At 42.8% G+C, this 20,953-nt stretch overlaps 1 protein-coding gene across 1 annotated transcript in view; it reads right to left on the bottom strand.

Annotated features, from left to right (window-relative positions):
* TBXAS1 (thromboxane A synthase 1) overlaps positions 1 to 20,953 on the bottom strand; it is a 209,737-nt gene that overhangs the window by 139,929 nt on the left and 48,855 nt on the right. Inside the window, exon 2 of the mRNA XM_088521625.1 lies at positions 20,341 to 20,434. Coding sequence (XP_088377751.1) covers positions 20,341 to 20,434 — 94 coding nt within the window. The remainder of the gene's footprint in view (positions 1 to 20,340; positions 20,435 to 20,953) is intronic.

Raw genomic sequence — 20,953 nt, 5'->3', positions numbered from 1 at the left:
GGGGCTACAGCAGCCAGAGCAAAATCTGGCTGCTGCCAACTATGCTGAGATATTGAGCATTGAGACTTTAGCCGCACAGAACGTAAATCAAAAGGCTTCAGGAAGGTTCGAGCATCCCTGTTTCTTTTTTTCAAAGAGATTCTGCCACTCCGAGATGGATCCTTTAGCAAATTCATCCTTGCTGTAGGTTCACCTTGCTAGTTCTTCACAGTCTCAAAAATCTGCAGCAATGTCATCATTCCTACTTGCTGAAAATGGCTGTAGGCAGTAAGCCAAACTTTTCAGAAACAGCCAGTAGTATTGAGCCTTTCAGTTTTGGGGATGTCTACATTAGGCACATCAGACCTATTCTCGTTAGATGCCACATGTCCACTGATTTCATGGACTGCAAATGCAGGCTGCATCGAAAAGTGTAAGTTTAACATGACCCACACTGCAGAGCATGATTTGCAACATTTCAGCTTCCTGCAGCCAGAAAACAAATCATGTGGTTTATGAAGCTAGTCCTTAAGAGTCACTAGTTAAAAAATGCTAAGGGGAACACATGGATGGGATCCAGCAGAGGTAACTCCAAACTTGGGACTTCAAAAAATTATTTCCAGATCGCAGCGAGGGTTGCCCCTGCTCTTGGTGGTGTACTGGATGCTACAAAGCTGCATGAGAACTGGCTTGACACGCGCCTCAAAACCCACTGCAATTAATAATCATTACACATACATGAACAAACAGGAGAGGAAGCCTTCTTCTCGTACCACTTTCTTGGAAGCACCTTACTGACAGGACCCCAACATTTCCTGACCACTGAATACATGAGATACGGGCAAAAATGAGGTTGAGATATGGGCAAAAATAAGGTAAGCTTTTTCTCTTTGTCTGCTTTCAAGTCAACCCTGACTTGAAAAGAGCAGCTCTAGGAGTGGGAGCAAGGGGTGCTAATGTCCAAACACATCTTAGCCAGGAAGGGGAGCAGTGATGGCATCTGGTAGCAGCTCCTGTTCATAGGGGACTGCAATGACAGCACCAGTTCATGTCACTTCCATTCCTGGAAAAGTCCCTTACAGCCGGGATTCAGACTTGTGACTCAGAGGCCAAAGACTCCATATCCCACTTCCCTTCTAATATAGGCTCCATCCTCCCTCTCCCCTCCCTGCCGGCAGATGTTACACTCCGCTTCACTATGACACTAGGAAAAGGAAGCTTCCCTCTTTGAGCACACATCTCGCATCCAGAGACAAAAATCTATGCAGTTATTTATGAGTTATTATATTTGCTAATGACAGCAAACAGCAACATTTGTGGAAGTCTTTGGAAAGTCTTGTGGAAGTCTATTCGGAAGGCTTCAAGTCTCTTTTTTCCTTATGCCACTTGGATAAGCCCAACCACTAATAACCTAGCACCCCAATCAATACGTAAATATATATATATATATATAAAATAACATTTAATTAACGCAAACTTGTATCAGACTATAGCCTACTTTGAAAGAATGACCCCTAGACGGTACATCATCACCACTAATAATCCTAGCAAAAACACTAGGATGCCAGCAGACAAGAGAGGGAAAACAGCATGAACTACTAACCAGCCTGATTCCAAGTCATGTACACAGTTTGTTTCCTTTGATCGTTATCCCCAATAGCTGTCCTTTGTGTGCAATTTGGTTTAATTTATGTGTACACCACTTCAGATTTTAAAAAACACATATAGACCTTCCAAATTTATTAAAAGCAGCCTTCCTACCCTTTATAGTTATTAAGAAAGGTTAGTGTTATGTAATTAAGTTAATCCTCATCTGTAAAGGCTAATTAACTAAATGCTAATTGAATCTGCATATGAACATTTGGACAATGTGTTCTCGTTATACAATCACAAAAATTACCTGAACTAAATACCAAACAAATTATTAAAAAAAAATCCTTTATGTTTACAGATCTTCAAGAAAAATGAGGAGGAAAGTTCTCTTCTATTGCTATATTAGCCCTTGCTGTCTTGCACACGGCGGTGTCATTTCTCCGTTCTGAGATACTGCTCGAGTCCTTCACTGAAGGAAGGCAATCTTCCCCCTTGCATGAGCCTTTCCTTACTCTGTCCTCATCCCACACCTTCATCTTCCTCTTCTCATTCCTTGTTACCTTCTCCAGAGTTAAGAGTCTCCAGAGACTTTGGAGATAAGGTCACGTCACCCAAAGGATCACACAACATAATAAAATTCAAATTCTCCCCAAAACCCTGAACAGGGCCAACACCACTCCTCCATGCCCAAAGTGTTTAAGCACATTTCTCAGTAAAGCCATTATGCTAGAATGAGATTAAGTCATTTTCTCCTATTTGGGAGTGCCTGTATTATGCAAGACATGTTTTGGACCTTTTTCAGCCTTTACTCAAGACATTTATAGTTTAAAACAGTCATGTCTCCAATAGGGAATGAAGAAAAGCACATCACCCTTTCTGGTATTTGCTGTCTCTCCCCATTAACCAGGTTAATGGCTGATCCTGATAGTTGGTAACTTAAGAGATGGTGGGAGGCAGGGGAAGCCAAGCAAGCAAATGCCACGTTGTGCACCTGACCTCAATACATGTGAGATTGCTCAGTGCCCAGAGCCCACACAGTCCTCACATTTTCTCACAAACTCCACCTAATGTTTGAAAATCCAAATTGAAACCAACAGCAGTCTGTGGTTTAAGTGGCACAGGCACATGCAGCAGCTGCAGTCATTTAACATTCCCCCAAGCACCACTACTGGCCTGCTGATAAAAACTTGGCACTACTGCTTTAGAAGAACTACCCAAAGGAAAGAGTGCCAGGGAGAAGAATGAGAAATGGGATGCACCCAGTGTACCTTTCTTTGGAAAGATCATTTATTTTCTAGGTAAGGGAACTATGACAGATCTATATAGACTTCAGCTGGCACTTGAAGAGTCATCATATCCAAAAGGATGAGGAACAAGATGAAGTGCAAGCAAATACACAAGTTGTGGGAAGTCATGAGTACAGACTGTGTTGAAAGGAAAAGTACTGGTATGCAAGGCAGGAACCCATAGATTTTTTTCAAGCGTCAGTCCTGGGATAGATCTTGTTTATTGTTCAAGGGCTGAATTTGCCTTAAAAAGTATTCCAGCATTAATGAAGTGCATTTACGGTTCTAAGTTGGAGGTATTCTAAGCAAGGAGAAAAATTGAGATGTCATGTCAGAACTAGAGGAGGACCTTAATAACTTGAATAACTGCAGTAGATAAGAGACTTCAGTTAAAAAGGGAAACAGCATGCCCTCAGAGGGATTGTGTTAACTAAAAGAACTCCTGCAATAGCAGATGAGTTTGTAAGCTGAAAATGACAGAAAAAGGAAAAACTTGCATGGATGCATCAACCACACAATAATGCTGAACAACAAATGTAGAGAACTACAAATATACAATGTCTGGTACACGGTTATTCTGGAATGCCGCATGCAAATCTGATGAGCCACGTTCAAAAGGAATGAATTAAAAATGGAACAAGCGAAGAGAGGGGTTACAGTGATCCTCAGGGAGCAGGAGGCCTGTCTAACAAGTAGTAATTAGGAGAGTTCGTTTTAGCAAACCAAAGGTTCATTTTAGTAGACCAAAGGAAGGAGATATGCTTGCTATCTGTACATGCCTTGGGAATAATCATCAGGGAGGGAAAATACCTATTTAATATAAAGACCTACATGACTAAAAGATCAAACAAGTATAAACTGGCCATAGATAAATGTTACCAGAAATGAGGTGAAGGATGAAGACCATCAAAGTAGTGAGGTTTCAGAAAAGCCTCCCAGTCAGAATAATGGAGTCAAATGAGCCAGAGGACATAAGATGTGGATACTCCAAAAAAAAAAAAAAAAAAAAAAAAAAAGGAGCATAGGATCAATATCCTAGGCCATTTATGTGAGTCCTGTTCTCCTTAAGATGACACAGGGCCACTTCCAGAATGACAGACAGTCTTATTTGGTGAAAACGATTTAGTACACTTTCATATGTGCACACTAGCCCTCACACTTTTAGCTGATTCACCTCAACTTTCCAAAGCATATCCATGCAGATACAGCCTTCTCCATTAATTTGGTATACTGCAGCCCCATCTTCTTTTTGTCTTTCATTTGTCATTTCACTTTAGAAACCAAATTTCCTCAACATTTCTGAGATAGTTTCTATTTGTGGTGGGAATTGGAAGCACCCAAGAGTAAGCAATTTGCCAAATGCCACGCAAGAAGTCAATGGCAAAGCTAGAGACTAGTTGCAGGTTTCTCAATCCTCCTTGCTGGCATTTTAGAAACCCATTTCATTCTCCTTTACAGAAACACACACATTATATGAGATGGGAATATCAACAAATCTGACATATTTCTGAACTTTCTGTCATACGTCGTGCCCGAGGCTTCAGAGAAAGGCAAGAAGAAAAAAAAAAAAATACTCACATAGCCAGTTAACTCTAAAATGCTTTAAACAGAGGGAGGTTTCTTCCACAACCAACCATTAGCTTAAGATTCAATTACTCTCAATGTAACGTGCATAGTTACAAATGCAATTAGTCATAAAATTATCCAGACCGTCAAATTATTCCAGCTGCTGTATTTGACTCCCTGACTCTTGCAATGATGAATCTTCCAAACTGATTACACTGACTAAAGTAATATTTCTTTTTACCTACTTCGAAGTTGCCTGCCATTATCTTAGACCTTGTTTATAACTACTGTAGAGCTATATATGTAGGCTGCTATAATTGCAGCCTTAATATTTTTATTAGGACTGTTGTCTAGATAACACTTAAACCTGCTGGGCCCTTATTTTAGTTAACAGTAAATGCCACAGAAGACACCTATCCAAGGTTCTAGGAACCTCTATCAAAAACAGAAAACATATTATTATGGAGACACGTACAATGAGAAATACAATTTCTGCAACATGTTCATGAAAGGCTGCATATGGGATCTTACAAACTCACTGCAATTTCTGATCCTGTGATAAACATATATTTATAAAAATTCGAGAGACTGGAAAAGAAGAGAAAAATGACTGCTCTTTTTTTACTAGACTCTATATACAAATTTACTGAATCTCTTCTAAGTGATTTTCTTTCCAAACTGAGCACAATTCTCTTCTACACAAACTCTTCTCATTCAGAGAGATCTAGACAGGATGGAGAGTTGGGCAGAGAGGAACCTCATGAGGTTCAACAAGGACAAGTGCAGGGTCCTGCACCTGGGGAGGAATAACCCCAGGCACCAGGACAGATTAGGGGTTGACCTGCTGGAAAGCAGCTCTGCAGAAAGGGATTTGGGAGCCCTGCTTGACAACAGGTTAACCATGAGGCAGCAATGTGCCCTCGTGGCCAAGAAGGCCAGTGGGATCCTGGCCTGCATCAGGAGAAGCGTTGCCAGCAGGTCGAGGGAGGGGATCCTGCCCCTCTGCTCAGCTCTGGTGAAGCCGCAGCTGGAGTATTGGGGGCAGTTCTGGGCTCCCCAGTACGAGAGGGACATGGAGCTTCTAGAGAGGATGCAGCTTACAGCCACAAAGATAGCCGAGGGGCGAATGTAGGGAGGATGGGGCCAGGCTCTTCTCTGTGGTGGCCAGTGACAGGATGAGGGGTAATGGGTGTAAATTGAAACACAGGAAGTTCCATCTCCATATGAGGAAGAACTTCTTTCCTGTGAGGGTGACAGAGCCCTGGAACAGGCTGCCCAGAGAGGCTGTGGAGTCTCCTCTGGAGATTTTCCAAATTAACCTGGATGCCACCCTGTGCCACGTGCTCTAGGTGTCCCTGCTGGAGCAGGGGGGTTGGACTAGATGATCTCTAGAGGCCCCTTCCAACCTCAACGATTCTGTGAAATTCCACTGGATCACGAGCCATCCTTGTTGTCCTTCTCAGTATTACTACATCTTCGAATTGCAACAGGAAACAGTGAATTACAGTGCTCTCTATAGGAGGGAACACACTGTGCAATAGAAGACCATTGCAATGTGTATTTTCACTGTGTGCTCAATGTCTCTCAGATGGATTAGCATAAGCATTCAGCACATCTTACTAATGGTGAATGAATTTTATTAGTTTTCTTCACTGCTCTCCCTTAAGAGAAGCAGAGCAGCAATTGCATAATCTAAATAAATGGAAACTTCTCATCAGCAGGACAGACAGACAGACAGACATCATGGCGAAACCTAAGGAAAACAAACATTCCAGGAGTACTCTGACAGCACAGTGCTGTCCTAAGCTGCAATAATTTTGCATTGGGGAAATGAAAATTGATTCCTTTCCCAACCAAGAAAGGAAGAGACTCTCCTTCCTCTCAGGTAGGAGTTTGGCTTTTGAATGGTACCCCTCCTCTTCAGAGCCATCAACAGCAGATTCCTTTAGGTTACAATACTATTTTTCAGGATAAAAGATACCAAACAGTCCTATTGTGCAACAGTCTCTCTCAGGCAGCACAGCGTGCAAAGGGACTTTGAAATAACCACTGTGGAAAAGTTATATTTCCATATGCAAATCTTCCAGCTTCATCAGCAGAATTAGAGTGGCAATGTTCATCCTTCCTTTCATCATGCAGACTCAGGCCTAGCTCATATTACCTTATAAACTCACTAGCACCAATGCAGGTTGTTGCTTAGGAGAATTGCAAGAAAACCGCAGACCTAAGAGGCAACATTACTTGGCCTCCTCAGAGCCATTTCCCTTGTGTAGTCCTGGCAGTCTCTCTGATGGCTTATAAAGCAGCAATAATGGATGTTCCTTAATTGTCTGTGACCGCCAAGTTTGAAAGTATGAAACAAGAACCTGAAAGAATTGAAGATTGTTACAAACTCCACCTATGTTCAACTCCCATATTCTGAGCTTCTATCTTGATGACACTAACACACAGGACAGTTCCCAAATCCCAATATCATACTCTGTGTAGGGCACTCCATCAACAAAAGACACCTGGCAAGAGTATTGCATGTGATAGATGTTAATCAGTCCACATAATGCACTACTGGAAGATGCTATGACTAGTTCTTTGTCTTAACATAGCCAGACAAGCCTAACTTCCACTCATCTAATTCCCACCTGTATGGATGCAAACTCCATGGCATGACAGTAGGAAACAAAACAAAACCCCTATAGACTGTGCTGCCCTCTGATGCAGAACCAGACATGCCTATTTTGCCCAAGCACGACCGGGCCTTTTTGCTACCATGTTATGATGCAACACCCCTGGAAAAGCCACAAAGCTAAGGGCAGACAAGCCAGCTCAACACGCACAAGCCAGAGGGTGGGTCATCATTCAGCAGGGCATGACAGGACTGCTGGGATATAAGCATCTTCATGCTAGCAGCACTAACAAACGCTTGATGCGCTTCATCCTGCTCCCAGACCTGCAATCCACCAAACAGTACAGGCCTCAACTAAATCATCGCATGAAGAAATGTGCTAGAAGATGCCCTGCAGAACAGAACAGTTTGCTGTCTTCTGGAATAAGGCAAGTTCCAGCCCCAACATCCAAGTTCCACCAGGCAGTTGACTCTTCACCTAGCTTAAAATATATATATATATAGATATATAGAGAGAGATATATGCAAATATATGTATACACACACCAACAAAATCTCAGGGTTTTCACTAGTTAAGTTACTCCTCAGGTTCTGTTTGGAAGACAAACACAGTGTTTAAGGACTACGACCCCAGGTTAGCTGCTGTGATACAAGCACAGAACAGACATACTGGATAGACCATGGCAGGTCTCCCTCAACCAAGGGAACAGGAAGAAGAATGACGGAAATGCACAACACTAAGCCCAGCATAGACTAGAGAGAGGAGCACGCTGAGCAGAAGAAGCTGAGATAGCACAAGGAAATTGAAAGGGAGGCTAAAGGGAAACAGGAGTCTGGGACCTCACTAGGGATTTGCAAAGCCACTGGACAGCACCCAAAATGAGCACAGAAAGTGGCACTGTGCTTTTGCACAGTGGCAGCTTCAGCTGTGACAACTGCATAGAGGGAACAGCTTGGGTTTGGGGGTGGAGATTGAACTGGCTCCCATCAGTCATTCATTTCTGTGTCTAGATCATCAAGACTTGGACTGCCACAAGCTTGTACTGTACTGCATTCCCGACACATGGCAGCAAAGTGCAACGCCTACTGAGTTGAGTTTGGACATCGCTGGCTCCACGATGATCCTGTAGTGTTAAACAGTGTTTCCAAGGTAGGGGCTTTCTCTCGGGAGTTTTCAGACAATGCTCTGATTTTCCTTAAAAAAATAATAAAAGATCCAACGTATGGGCCCTCTGAATGACAAATTCTGGCTAGAAGCACAGAATCCAAATATGATGTGCTGTGAAGAATGGCAGCGAAAAAGAACTGGAGGAGTGAACACAGGAGGGCATCTGCTCATGCCCTGAGACATTCCGAGACTGGGCTGGGAATACTGGGGGATCTGACCAAAGCTCACGGGAATGCTCTGCTCATGCAAGACCTGGCAGCAGCCAGCTCTGCTGGCTGCTCTCTAAACCTAGGCCTTGAACAAAAGGTGTATCAGGAAAATGTGCCATGAGCTCTGGATCCATGGCTAGGCTCTCAAGGCTTTCACACAGACAGGACAGCTTGGGGGCTGCTTTAACTTGACGTGTTAAATTGGTTCTTTGCCCACGCCAAAGAATACATGTAAAAAGGTTGATATAAAAGCCTCTTTTATACTCTCCATCATAGACTTAGATCAACACCTCTTTCTGGTTCAAGAGCGAAACTGTAGAGTTGATGTGGAAGAAAAAGCAAGGCCCTGTACATATCGGTCTCTGACTCTTGCTAAAATTTCAAGCTAAAAATATTATACTTGCATGCAAGTATACATACATATTTATTCACACAACCTCAGGTTAATTATATGGCAACACAGGATCCCAAAAGGAATCAGATCCTCCAAAATACACACAGCTATCTCAGCTTCTGTGAAGCAGGTTATTTCTATAGGAAGGTAAATTTGGTTCATTTAAAGCAACAACTCTGAAGCATTCTCTTTAGAGCAGAGCTCCTCTCTCCCCCAAATCTTTAACATATTAGCTGGACACGCCAAAATCTCTTTGTGCCTTGTAAAGAAAGAGGCAGGAGAAAGAATGTTTACGGTCTCTTTTTACAGTAGTGTTGTCAGAGGAGGTGGGGGTGAATAAACCACCTAGAAAACAATTGCCAATTTGTGGTCTTGACCATTTAAAAATGGATCCCAAAATAGTCTGCTAAATTGTTTCACCTGGAGCAAAATTACCCATGGATACATATGCATGCACACAAAAACAGCATCTCTTGACGCAGTGCTGATGGTGACTGCAGTCAAGGAAGAAACATTATTACATTCCACATTGTGAAAAGACCACAATGCAGTAATTATTCTGAAAGGTTTGCACAAAGCACAATTATTAAGCTAATATTATCCCATTATTGTTTGTTGCTATGGAGATAATATAATCAATATATTTTCTGGATTGATTTTTTTAATACTACCAGAACATTTCACAATATAGCAAGATTTAACTCAATGCATTAACTGATTTTAGTTTATGATTGGCAAAGTCTTGAGGCAATAGATCGCAATCCATCTCATGCCTATTATTCTATCAAGACACTTAATGCCAAAATCTCTGCTGCAAAAGCAAGTTTTCCTTGTTGAAAATGAGCAAAAGGATAACAAATTTCTCTGAAGAAGGGCAATCTTTTTGACGTGAATTTAGCACTTATTAATATTTCTCCTAAGCCAAACAAAAATAGCCAAGCTGACTACAGAAGCAGCAGAGAAGCAAATTGTCCTTGAACTCCCAAATTATGATGCTTATTCATTCAGGGGGATGTTTGGAGGCATTATCCTCCCCCATGCAAGATGAAGTTTTTGCCGCAGTGATCCAGCCCTGGGCCCGAGGCGGTTGGATGCGACGGCGGCGCTCCGCCTTGCTGCAGCTTGGGCAAGTCCATCACCAGCTGTGCCCATGTCCAGCAAAGACAGTGGGCACTTGGCCATTGGTATCAAGCGGCTGGAAAGGACAACCCTTACAGCTACAGCCCTCAGTTTCCTAATCCATAAACATGGATTTTTTCTTCCACATCCTTTCTTCCCATGCCTCCAGTCTGTCTCTGCAGACAGTGAGAAGGAAGCAATTGCTCCTGATTTTGACCACTGGTCAGTGTACAAGAATCAAGACTCTCATCCAGATCTTTGCAGGCAACAATACAGTAGGTTAAAAGGCTTTAATTTTGACAGCCTTGTTTCAGACAGTTACCTGTCCTAGGAAGAGCAGGGTCCTTTATTGTGCAAGGTCTCAAGGTCTCCTATGTGGCTGTGCTGTGGTTAGCTGCCTTCCTCCCAGTCCCAGAGCTGACCATGTTTTGTCAGCCCAGTTTCTGACAGACGTTTACAAGCACGGCATGGTAGACTGTATCTAAGCAGGAGAAAAGGGTCAGAGCACTATGTGAAAGCCACAAAGCCCTATTAGACTTCTGTGAGAATCACAGGGTTGCACTTTTAGGGTCCAAAGTGTTGTTTTAGCTGCCTTGGGTTAGGGCCTGGCATCTAAGTGTTTCAGCCACACTGTGTACCTCACCTTGAATAAAATATAAGATGATTAATAGTAATAATTCCTCCTCCTTCTTTTCCTACAGGCACTGCATTGGGTGGGCTTGTCTTTCCACTTGAAATAGGCTGGAGTGCAGTACTGTAATTCTGGACTGGCTGGAGGGAATCCATCAAGAATGATCATTCACAGATTAAATATGTTGCCTATGCAACACATCTGGCCCTTCTGGCCCAGGGGATAAGCAACAGAGTTAGGAATTCACATCTCACATCCCACCCCTGTGAGACTGCTGCACTGCTACTAATAGGGAGAGGGATGCTTTCTAAGTCACCTTTGCACTTTTGCACAGGGCAGTCTCTCCCATCAGACTTCTGCATGATGCCACGTTTATCAAAATGGCTCTGGATTGCTATCTGTGCAGGCACTGCAGCGTGTTAGACAGTCACATGCATGTGCCTTCCGCCTAGTTTGCTTTTTAAAGGGTATTTTGGCCGGATGGGGGTTAGACAAGTAGGCAAGAGGCTCATTCAGAAAGGCCACTGTCACATGTACAGCCTTAAAGGACACCATCTGTTAGTTGATCAGTGCAGCAGAGTATTGCTTAGCACACAGTTTCCAATATAAAACTTATTTGTTTCAAACCGCTGACTGCACGCTGCCCACCACAATGCATTACCATGCAACAACCAGGAAACTCTGCAGAAATAAAAACTCATTTAGCTGTGGTCAGTCAGGGCATACCAATTTTTGGAAGCAGAATGATATAATTATCTTCCTAAGCAATTTGTCTCAATAACAGGTAGGCAGCACCTCCAGTAAATTGGCTACAGGTCTGTTTTTACCTACTCTTACTTATGGTGAGAAGAGCATAATATCAGTGAGACTCTCTTCATTTCAGTGCTACAGAAAGACACTAGCAACCAGTGTCCTGCTGCAGAGGCTGAGGCTCACCATGCTTTGCTGAGATACCCTCTGTAGCTGCAGTATATCAAAAAGTTGTCAAAGATCACAACTCTTTTTGTCCTCCCCACTTTTTATTTATTTTTTTTTAATGAATTGAGGGACAAAGTATTATCCCTGCAACACAGAGAATGACTTTGCTGCTCGAGGTTAAGGTAGCAGAGGGATGCAGCTGCAGGGGGATCCTGCCTCCATGCAGCAGGACTGCTCTTGGAGCTCAGCTCTGCCCACGTTCCTTTACTTCACCACTGTGTTGACCCAGGAATCTACAGGAAAGTATCAGGGCCACACAAAGAAACGTTGGGAATGCAAGACTGTATGTGTGAAGCAGGGTTAGGAGATGGGGAAGACCACCGTCATCTTCAGCCCTTCCCCAGGTCAACTCCAGGATGCAAAAGGCTCTTGCAAATTCTCCTGCCATGATCCCTAAATACAACTTCCCCTGGGGCACTTTGCTTATGGCTGTGAAGGAAGGTGGATCCAAAGCAGCAGGTGGATGCACGACCAGCCGTGCCACCCTGCAGGCTTGGGGCTCCCTTTGCTGCCTCCGTAACAGTGGGGTGTGCGGGGAGATGGGAGCTGCTCTGGGGTCTGGGCACAACAGGCCCATTCCTCAGGGACCGTTTTACTCTAGTCAACATGGCAATTCTGTATAGAATTCCAATGGAAACAAGGTACACGGCCTGGGTATCCTGAAGCAACATGATTGCCTCCAGAAAGAAAAAAAAAAGTGTGTTTTCAGACTATTCTTATTTGTTTCATGATTGTATTTGTTTTAGTCAGTTTGTCTCATTGTTTTCAATTTGACCTGGAAACTCCATTTTCTAGCAGGCTCTAAAGACAGGCCACAAGGCACCAAATGCTATTGAACATTAAACTGAAGCAAAAGACCTCAGAGGACTTCAGTGATATGGGACTTTGAGTAAATAGAGTGAAGACATAAACAATGGGGAAACCAAAAAACAACTTTACACTAAATAAATGATGTCTTAATTAGAGCTGCTTAGTCTGGCTCTGCAAGAACCCAAACACCTCCATGTTTGTATTTGTGGTTGTCTTTCAAAGGCTTTCTTTTTCCTTTTGCCTTAGGGAGTTATTTATAGGGCTATTATAATTTGAGGTCTGGTCTTCTCATGGCAGGTCCTCCATCCAGGAAATGAAATAGCATTAGAAAATGAAATCTCACATTTATGAGGTCTCTCAGATGGCTCCCTGGGGCACTGGGGGAAAAAATAGGGAAAAATATAAACACAAATATAACTACAAGATACTTGCACAGTTCCTAATTCTATCCGTCATGAATTATACGTGACTTTTTATTAAAATGGAGACCTCGGTTTAAGGTCACCCATCTCTTTCCCCAGAGCATTCCAATTTCTTGCTTCTGTGTGATAAAAGAACCTTTTCCAACACGCCTTGGCTCCAAGGTGTTCCTGGCTCCTGATGTATCCTCAAATCTGCAACACAAGGAAGGATAACTCAAATGCCGCCCTTGGGCTTCCTTGTCATGTGCTTTTTACAACATTTTACTTGTTCTGGCATAACTACCTGATCAAAATAGACTTGTTCATCCCTTTGCAAGTTGTATCCCTGATGAAAATCACTCATCACTAGCTTCTTGTTCTTGTTTCTTTGAACTTTATTTCCTAAACTACCCCGTTGAGCCAAAAGATGTCATGTCCTATCCTGGACTTAATCACCTGCTATTTCCTCTCAATCTACAGGCATAAAAACAAGTAGAGCCTCCACTCACAAAAAAAAAAGTGGGATTCCCTGTCTTTTGTTCTGCTTGTCCAAAAGGCACCTGCCTCTTTGCTGCAGATCTTCTTTTTCCCTTTCCTCAAGTAGAAACTAATCATGAGGTCTGCACTAGCCTTCCAAGAGAATACCTATGTTTCTAAACTCATCAACATATGTGACTTCTCACTGTAGTTCATCCTTCAGTATTTGTACACAAATCGACTCTGGCTTCATACTGCTATGAGGAAATTAACAGCTTAGGGTACTCCAAGAATTGAAAAAAGGGATATAATGCACAAAAACTACAGAAGATGAAATCATCGTTCATTATTATTTTCTTTCTGGTAGTTTTCATGCTTGTCTATGTTTAGCAAACTAAAAAGACCAATGTTCAGTGAGTAGGGTTTTTTTTTCCTACCCGAACATTTGAAACGGTGACAGTACAATTCTCTAAAGTTATTTCACTGTTATTAATCTTTCTTTTTATGCTTCCATTTTGAAACTTTTAAACAGTCCATCAGTTTTAGAGCACATGTAGAGACATATAGAATTACTTTTCGGTTTTGCATCCCTCAGACAAGACTGAGGGAAACCAATACTTTCACATCAAATTGCATACTACCCCCCAAAAAAGAGCACTCTAGAAAAAAATAACACTTTTGACTTATTTCTCACAAAACCAGGGGAGCCTGAGCTTGCAGCAGCTGCTTCACATCTACATCCTGTACAGAGCTCCTAAGGCTTGTGCAGCTCCATTCAGTTCCATCCCAGGACCTGTTCTGCAAACTCAAAACACTCTCCCCAATGCACTCTCCACTAGGCTAAGGACCATGACTAAAATTCAATAGATTCAATTTCACACTCAGTTTCTCTTGGGGAAAGTTGTATTTCAGCTCTAGTTCCTGCTCAGGATGCGAAGGGCGAAGAACCAAGTGGGCCCTGAGCATGTTTTTTTCAGATAAAAGCACCAGGAGGTAATGCCACACAAATGCATTGCAGACAACAGGCAACAAATACAAAGGCTTTGATGGCACGTGTTTGAACGGGCAAGTCTCCAAAGCCCTCTATTATTCATTTTAATATAAAGCTTCGCAAAAACTGAGATCAACCAACTGCAGTGGATTAGAGCTATAGAGCAGCTGCACTTCTCCTGCTTTGGGAGAGGGCAGGGGGAAGTATCTTGTTTGCCACCCTTTCAGGATGACTTGCTGTACAAAAGGCCAGTTTTTTATTTGAAGAGATATGTCATGCTGTAAACATTTCTAGTGGAGCTTGGGTTAGCAGCACTTGTAAGAAAACCCTAATGAAAATAAATTGGTATGTATTTACCCATATGCTGAAGAGCATATGGCTAATGCATTTAGACACTGCTAATGAAGTTAAGACTCAGCTAAATTTGTTGGCTCATGGATAACGACTTTTCTCAACAACCAATCTGAGCTGGCTATCATTTTAGTATTACAACTACTACCTGGCAATTATTATAAGTATTGATACAGCTGATACAGAAGAACTGTTTTTCTGAATGTGGATTTCTGCACATTGCAATAAGAAGGGGAGTAGCATATGATATTGCTAAACTCCGGGTTTACAGGTAGTTTGAACAAGTTACAACCTCATTAGAAACATAGAAACTTCTGTAATCCATTGCAGCCCTGGGTCTGTCTATTGCTTTCTTTCTGAACTCTATGGACTAGAAGATTGTATGTAGTTCAGTGTCATTTTTTCCAGGCCAGTGTCATGCTGATGTGAATACAGCCCAAAATTAACAGAAGACGATGAATTCTAAGAAATATTCTTACTTTTTTGAGCCCTGGTGTAAAAGCCATTTGGCTTCATTACCATAGCGACACCGACCTCTCCTAATCTACAGGAGAAAAGGCCCAGAGAAACACTAGCCCTAGCTCAGTTTTTCATGCTACTCTGTGAGAGTTACTTATTTGAGAACTGTGTCTTTGCTAACCATTTTGCAGCAGGGTAAAAAGAAGCCCAGGGGAAGCAAAGAGGAGGATTTGTTTACCCCCAAAATAAGAAGCCTTTGCTCTAGTTAGGCTTCCACAAAGTCACACTGGGAGTCTATGGAAAGCTGAGAGCATCATCAGAGAGAGTATGTTCTCACTTGCTGAGCTGCTGTGGAAAACATCCCCTTTCCTCTTAACAGGTAAATGCCCTTCACAGACAGTTAGCAATTGCCTCAACCTTTGACTCCTACCCTCACCCAGTTTAATAAAGCAAGCATTAAGTATGGCAAAAGGAACTGCCAAAGCTTGGCTTAAAGAATGCCAAAAATGCTGCTCATGAAGACTTCTTCTAGAGGCAACTGCCCTGGTCTATTGGAAACACCCATCCAGCTCTTTTCAGAAATATACAGAAAAAATATGGTATAAAAATTTCAAAGACAGAAGGCACGCAGGCAATGAGCTATTCCTCTGAGTATAAAAGAGACAGCAGAGACTTGTTTCTTCTCTCACAGGAAAACATCATATGTCAAAATAGCAAAAACATCTGCCACAAGCATTACCACCATCATAGATCGAGTCACCATTAACTACCAGCAAAGAAGCCTGATCATTTGCCTCTTTTCTGTCACATAAGACCTGTCTGTTGCTTCGTATACTGTAATACTGTCTCTAGCTTCCATAAAGGCTATTTCAAGCAAACCCATTAAAACCACATCCAGGGATACCTTGTGAACACTGCGAACAGAAATACTGCGTGTGAACAGCTGAGGACATTGTGTCTTTACGGACAGCTTTGCAGGAGCCTGCAGCACGCACACCCCTTGCCCAGAGGCTGGCTCTAGGGGATAGTACTCCGGGTACTCCGGGGAGTACTCAGGGAGGAGCTGGCATGAGCCCAACTCCTCTGAAGGACCGCAGTCCAGGCCAGGGCCTGCAACTTAGCACTTAGCAAAGTGGGAGCCAAGCAAATGCACTGCCTGGATGTCCTGCGTTAGGCTGCTGCAAACAGCACTGCACTGACGTCGCCAGGGAACCTGACCATCTGGTTAAAGAAGGTGGGACCGGGTATTGTCTGAAACTAGAAAGTTGCATGTTTTCATAAAAGATTGGGTTTATAGACAAAACACATGGCTAATCCCAGGTTTCCTGTCATCTTGCATACTGTAACACAGCCAGGTTAGAGGTACTCCTGCATGCATTTCATTTAACGTGAATATACGGACATACCTCCGGCTCAAAAGGGATTTTCCTGGGGCTTGGTAGAAGACCTGAAGCACCCCGTGAGGCTTGCAGAGGCACAGGGCAGTCTGCAGCACAGCCCACTGAGGCAGGAAGAGCCAGGCTGACTCGCAGTGCCACAGCACAGAGCTATCAAGCGGCCGAGCACACGCTCCCTAACCCTGTTCTCCCTCGCTTATCTGTGGAAAGCAACCCAAAACCATATGCAGGCTTTCAGTGTCAGTGCAAGCAGCGTTATTCTTGTAATTAAATGCAGGTCCGCAGCTTATCTGCGAGCAACTCCCCTTCCCCTTTGGCCCCCTCGCCACTCGCCTCTGCAACCTTGTTTGGGTTTCCATGCTGCGTCATTAAATTCCACAACACGAAGCTCCCCTCTCTCCGTGCACCAACCTGCTGTTTTCTAAGCTGAAAAATTAGACGTGGGGTTAATGTGGTTCCTCCCAGGACTCTGCGCTTTGTTTTTCCTTTACCTCCAAGTCAAAGGATGCTTTTGGCAGATGCATAGTGGGGGAAAAAAAAAAAAAAAACTTCATGTTTTCTCCCCCCGCCCTTGTCCAGAAGGACGCAGTCAGCCAGATCCCAAACTGAAAGCAGCACAAAGCGCCCGTAGAGCCCCACCACCATGCAGCAGCACCAGGCCGCTTCAGGCTAGCCCAGGAACTACAGCGAGGCCAGGCAGGAATAAAGAGAATACACAAAGCGTATCCTGTCCCGGCTGAGAGGGGCAAAGGAGAGCAGGGCCTTGCATTGAAATGCAGGGCAGCGGCCCAAGCGCTCGGGAGCGTCCCTGGAGCACCGGGAGGGAAGCAACGCGCGGCCTGCGCCTCACAGCAGGGTCCACGGGGGAGAAAGGCATCGCGGGGCGCACACCTCGGGTGCACTCCCCACGTCATCAAACCATCATAGGCAATTCATAGGAGGCTTTGATTTACTTTTGTACTTATTTTTTTTCCCAACCGCCGGCAGCCCCAAAGCCCCCAGCGGCCGTGCGTGTGGAAGGCCCCACTGCGCACACCCGCGCGCGTCCTGCCGTGCTGCAGTGCAAACAGACCCCTTGCTTTTCCACAGCTTTCTAGGAAATAGGAACTATACGGAGCAGTGGGAAAACGGTCAGGAGTTCCTAGCAAAATAGTGGTCTGCCTGATGCAAATCCACTCAGTTACTGGAAAAACTGAACAAAGCTGATGCCTCTTTTTAATTTTTTTAAGCATAATCATATTTTCTCCTACAGATGCACCCACCTCAAATTGCTCTCATGCAATGGCAGAATTTTTAATCTAATGTCTTGGACTCAGATAATTTCCCAGCTGCAGAACTGCAACAATTTGGTATCTTCCCATTTTCAAGATAAACCGATTAACATGGATATGCTTCAGTTTCAGGGTGCGATTAGCTGCTTTTATTGTTCTTGAGAGAACATGGGCAACTTACAGTAAAACAACTTTGTTTTTCGCAAGTCAGCTCTTAAAAATCTACTTCTCTGTGACAGAGATAGGTCTTTCCTTTTGCCTTTCATTTCCCTCACCCCTTACCTTTCACTGTCTCTTCCTGCAAGACACTGTATTACAGCAACTCTTGTTTCAGGGATTTCTCAGTCACTCCATTTCCTCTATCAATATAAATAACTTTTCTTTCAAGATAAAGAAAAAAAAACATAAAGAAAAAAATGGAGAAAGCATGAATTTTCTCATTTTAAACATATTTGAAAGTTTATTTTTTTAAAAAAACACTAGCACTCCTGCTTGCACTGTTCATTCACTTTCAGGCACACTTACATCATCACCATCATACAGGACAGAAGGACGATAAGGCCTGTTATTCTATTCGTATATAAGGTAAAGCTAGAACCTTCCTTAACTTCACTAGGACTGATCTACTCCCATGTAAGTAGGGGAGAAGGCAACAAAATCCTTGAATGTGTGCCATGAAGAGCTGAAAACACTGTTTCTTCCCACAATTTTGTACAGAGCTTTTGATACTTAAATCCCCTGATCCTGGATTTACTTGATTACATCAGAGGGACTTCCCTCCTCCTCCATTTTTCTCTGTTTTTCTAAAATTCATACTCTGGGAGGAAAACTTAAAAACATGACCTGAGGACACTCCTTGGACTGCAAGGTGTGTTGTAGTGTCTTGACTTCCCTTCCTCTTCTCAGTCTTATTCTAGTGCAGGAGTTTTTGACCTGTGTTGATTCACAGACCAAATACTATCCTGGGAATGTACAAATTACATGAACATAGATTGCTGTACAGTACAAATTACTTCATTCTTTTTAGCCAGAATTCACTGACTCCTGTGAAACACATGGTTCATCGGTTGCAAGCCATGATCATAAAAGCAGCCCTCCAACTACAAGTGCATTGCTAAGAGGGCAACCATGAGAGCAGATCCCAAAAACACAACAAAATGTGTAAGGGGAGAAAGAAGAATCAAGAAGAGCCTGGGCTGATCCTCCCCACTGCCACAGTGGCAGAACAAGAGAGGAGATAGATGGCAAAATGCTACAGTGCTAGAAATACAACCTGGTGGAGCTCATGTTTTTAAATCACTTAACACCATTTAAAAATCCTGTTGAGTTCTCATATCTTGATATTCCAAGATATAACATCACAACTACTTTTATTTTTACTAAAGTATAGTAAAATTTAAATTTCTTCCTCATCCTGCTTTAAGTGAATTTAATTAAACTGATTCTCTTTGTGGAACAGAACTTTGGTAGTGAAATTTGACTAACAGATCTCAGAAAATGGCTTATAGAAACTTTCCCCTTACATAGTAGTATGAGGTAAACCCATCTATAGTGTGTTGGAATAACTTAGTGTCCAGGCAGTTTTTACTAAAGCAAGTGTTAGCAGGTGACTAATTATAATTGGATTTTGTCAAAGAGCCACAGAACAAGTGACTTCATGGCATTCAGCTGAATTTAAACCTGAACAGTGAAGGTGAACAGGTCTGTAACGCCACATAACCACATTGTGTGTGTGTGTTAAAGTCACCCTCCATTTGCAGCTCAAGTCTACCTTTTATGCTATCCCCTGAATGAACTCAAATGCACATGTAAAAATGGTATTTAAATGGGTTTTATCAAATAATGAGTCACATATTGACTGAACAATCACCATGAAGACAAACATAAGAGGCACTATATTTTCATTAATAATTTAAATCTCAGGGTGGATATGTTGATGACTATGCACTTAAAAGAGGGAATTTCATTTTACTTTAAGAGTCCATCCAGAAAACTGGCAGGTCCTCATTATTAACAGAGCTTGGACTCACAGAAAAATTATTAAAACTGAGTAATTAACAAGAAAAGCAAAGCATTAATATACTTAATGACAGGGAGAGGGGCAGAAGAGTAAGGAAAGGAAATCTCGTGCAGGATCCCCCCTCTCTCCCTGTCCCCCACCTAAGGCAGTAACACTTGTGGCACAGAGCAATAGCTTTCAGTGCTATCTAATTCCAGTTACTGGGGAGGGACAAGCAACTTTACAAGTTTATATAATAAATGTGTGTGATCAGCAAAAACACAAACAAAAAGGTACTATGAACCAAAACCACTCAGCACAAACCAGTTGGGGCTAGTCAACATAATCAGCTCTGTTCGCATAACTAAGTTTGCTTCAACAAGGGCATGAACTTTCCTGGAAAAGCTCAGGTAATTAACTGCAGAGGCTTACACATTTTCTTTCTCTCGAGTTGATTTCCTCCCATAATTAGTGCTTCTTGTACAAAACTATTTCTACTGATTAACTCAAAAAGGTGAGTGCTCTTTCCACAGGCAGGCCCTTATTGAGAGGATACCATGAAAGAGTAGATTTGAATTCCTCCTATGTCTTATCTTCTCTTCCCATTATTTTGGATGGGTACAAACAAAAGTGTGTCTTACCTCTTGAAAAAAGAGCAGGTTTCCAATGAAAGGAAGAGGTGGAGGATGTCGGATCCCTACTTTGGCTAGTCTGGAGAATGCAGAGGTGGAATACCTGAAAATAAATGAATAAATAATAACAATAAAAATAGGGCTGTAAGCTAAATCTGGTTCTTGTCGTGATATGACTTCTTGGACTTCTCCATTTCTTTAGATGGACTCCCTGAATTCAGGGTGGGAAAAGATGCTCTCTGAATTGGACAGATGATACAGCTAGTGTGGTGGCATTGCTTTCAGCAGCTACTAGGTCACAGAAATAAATATAACAGTGGTGCTTCAGAGGGACAGCAGAACAGAGAGACTCCAACACAGACCTGCAAACTTGGGCAGTGGAATCAGAGATCCACAGAGGCTTGTGTAAAAAGCAAAAGCAACTCCCTATAGCTACACCAAGTTACAGTGAGATCAACACATGCATTTGGGTTTTGCCTATTGTGGCGCAGCTGGGGAAGGAACAATGCAGATCCTCAGACTCTATTATTTCCTTCTTCTTCCATCACCACTACCTATACAGATCACACAACAAGAATTCAAACCAGTTTCAGTTGCATATGAGCCAAGACACTGTCAGTAT

The sequence above is a fragment of the Tinamus guttatus genome, unplaced genomic scaffold, assembly GCF_059628265.1.
Source record: "Tinamus guttatus ecotype Peru unplaced genomic scaffold, ASM5962826v1 Tinamus_guttatus_pri_ptg000125l, whole genome shotgun sequence".
NCBI classification, from domain to species: Eukaryota; Metazoa; Chordata; class Aves; order Tinamiformes; family Tinamidae; genus Tinamus; species Tinamus guttatus.
Note: the sequence above shows the minus strand (reverse complement) of the source record. Positions and strands in the feature narration are given on the sequence as shown.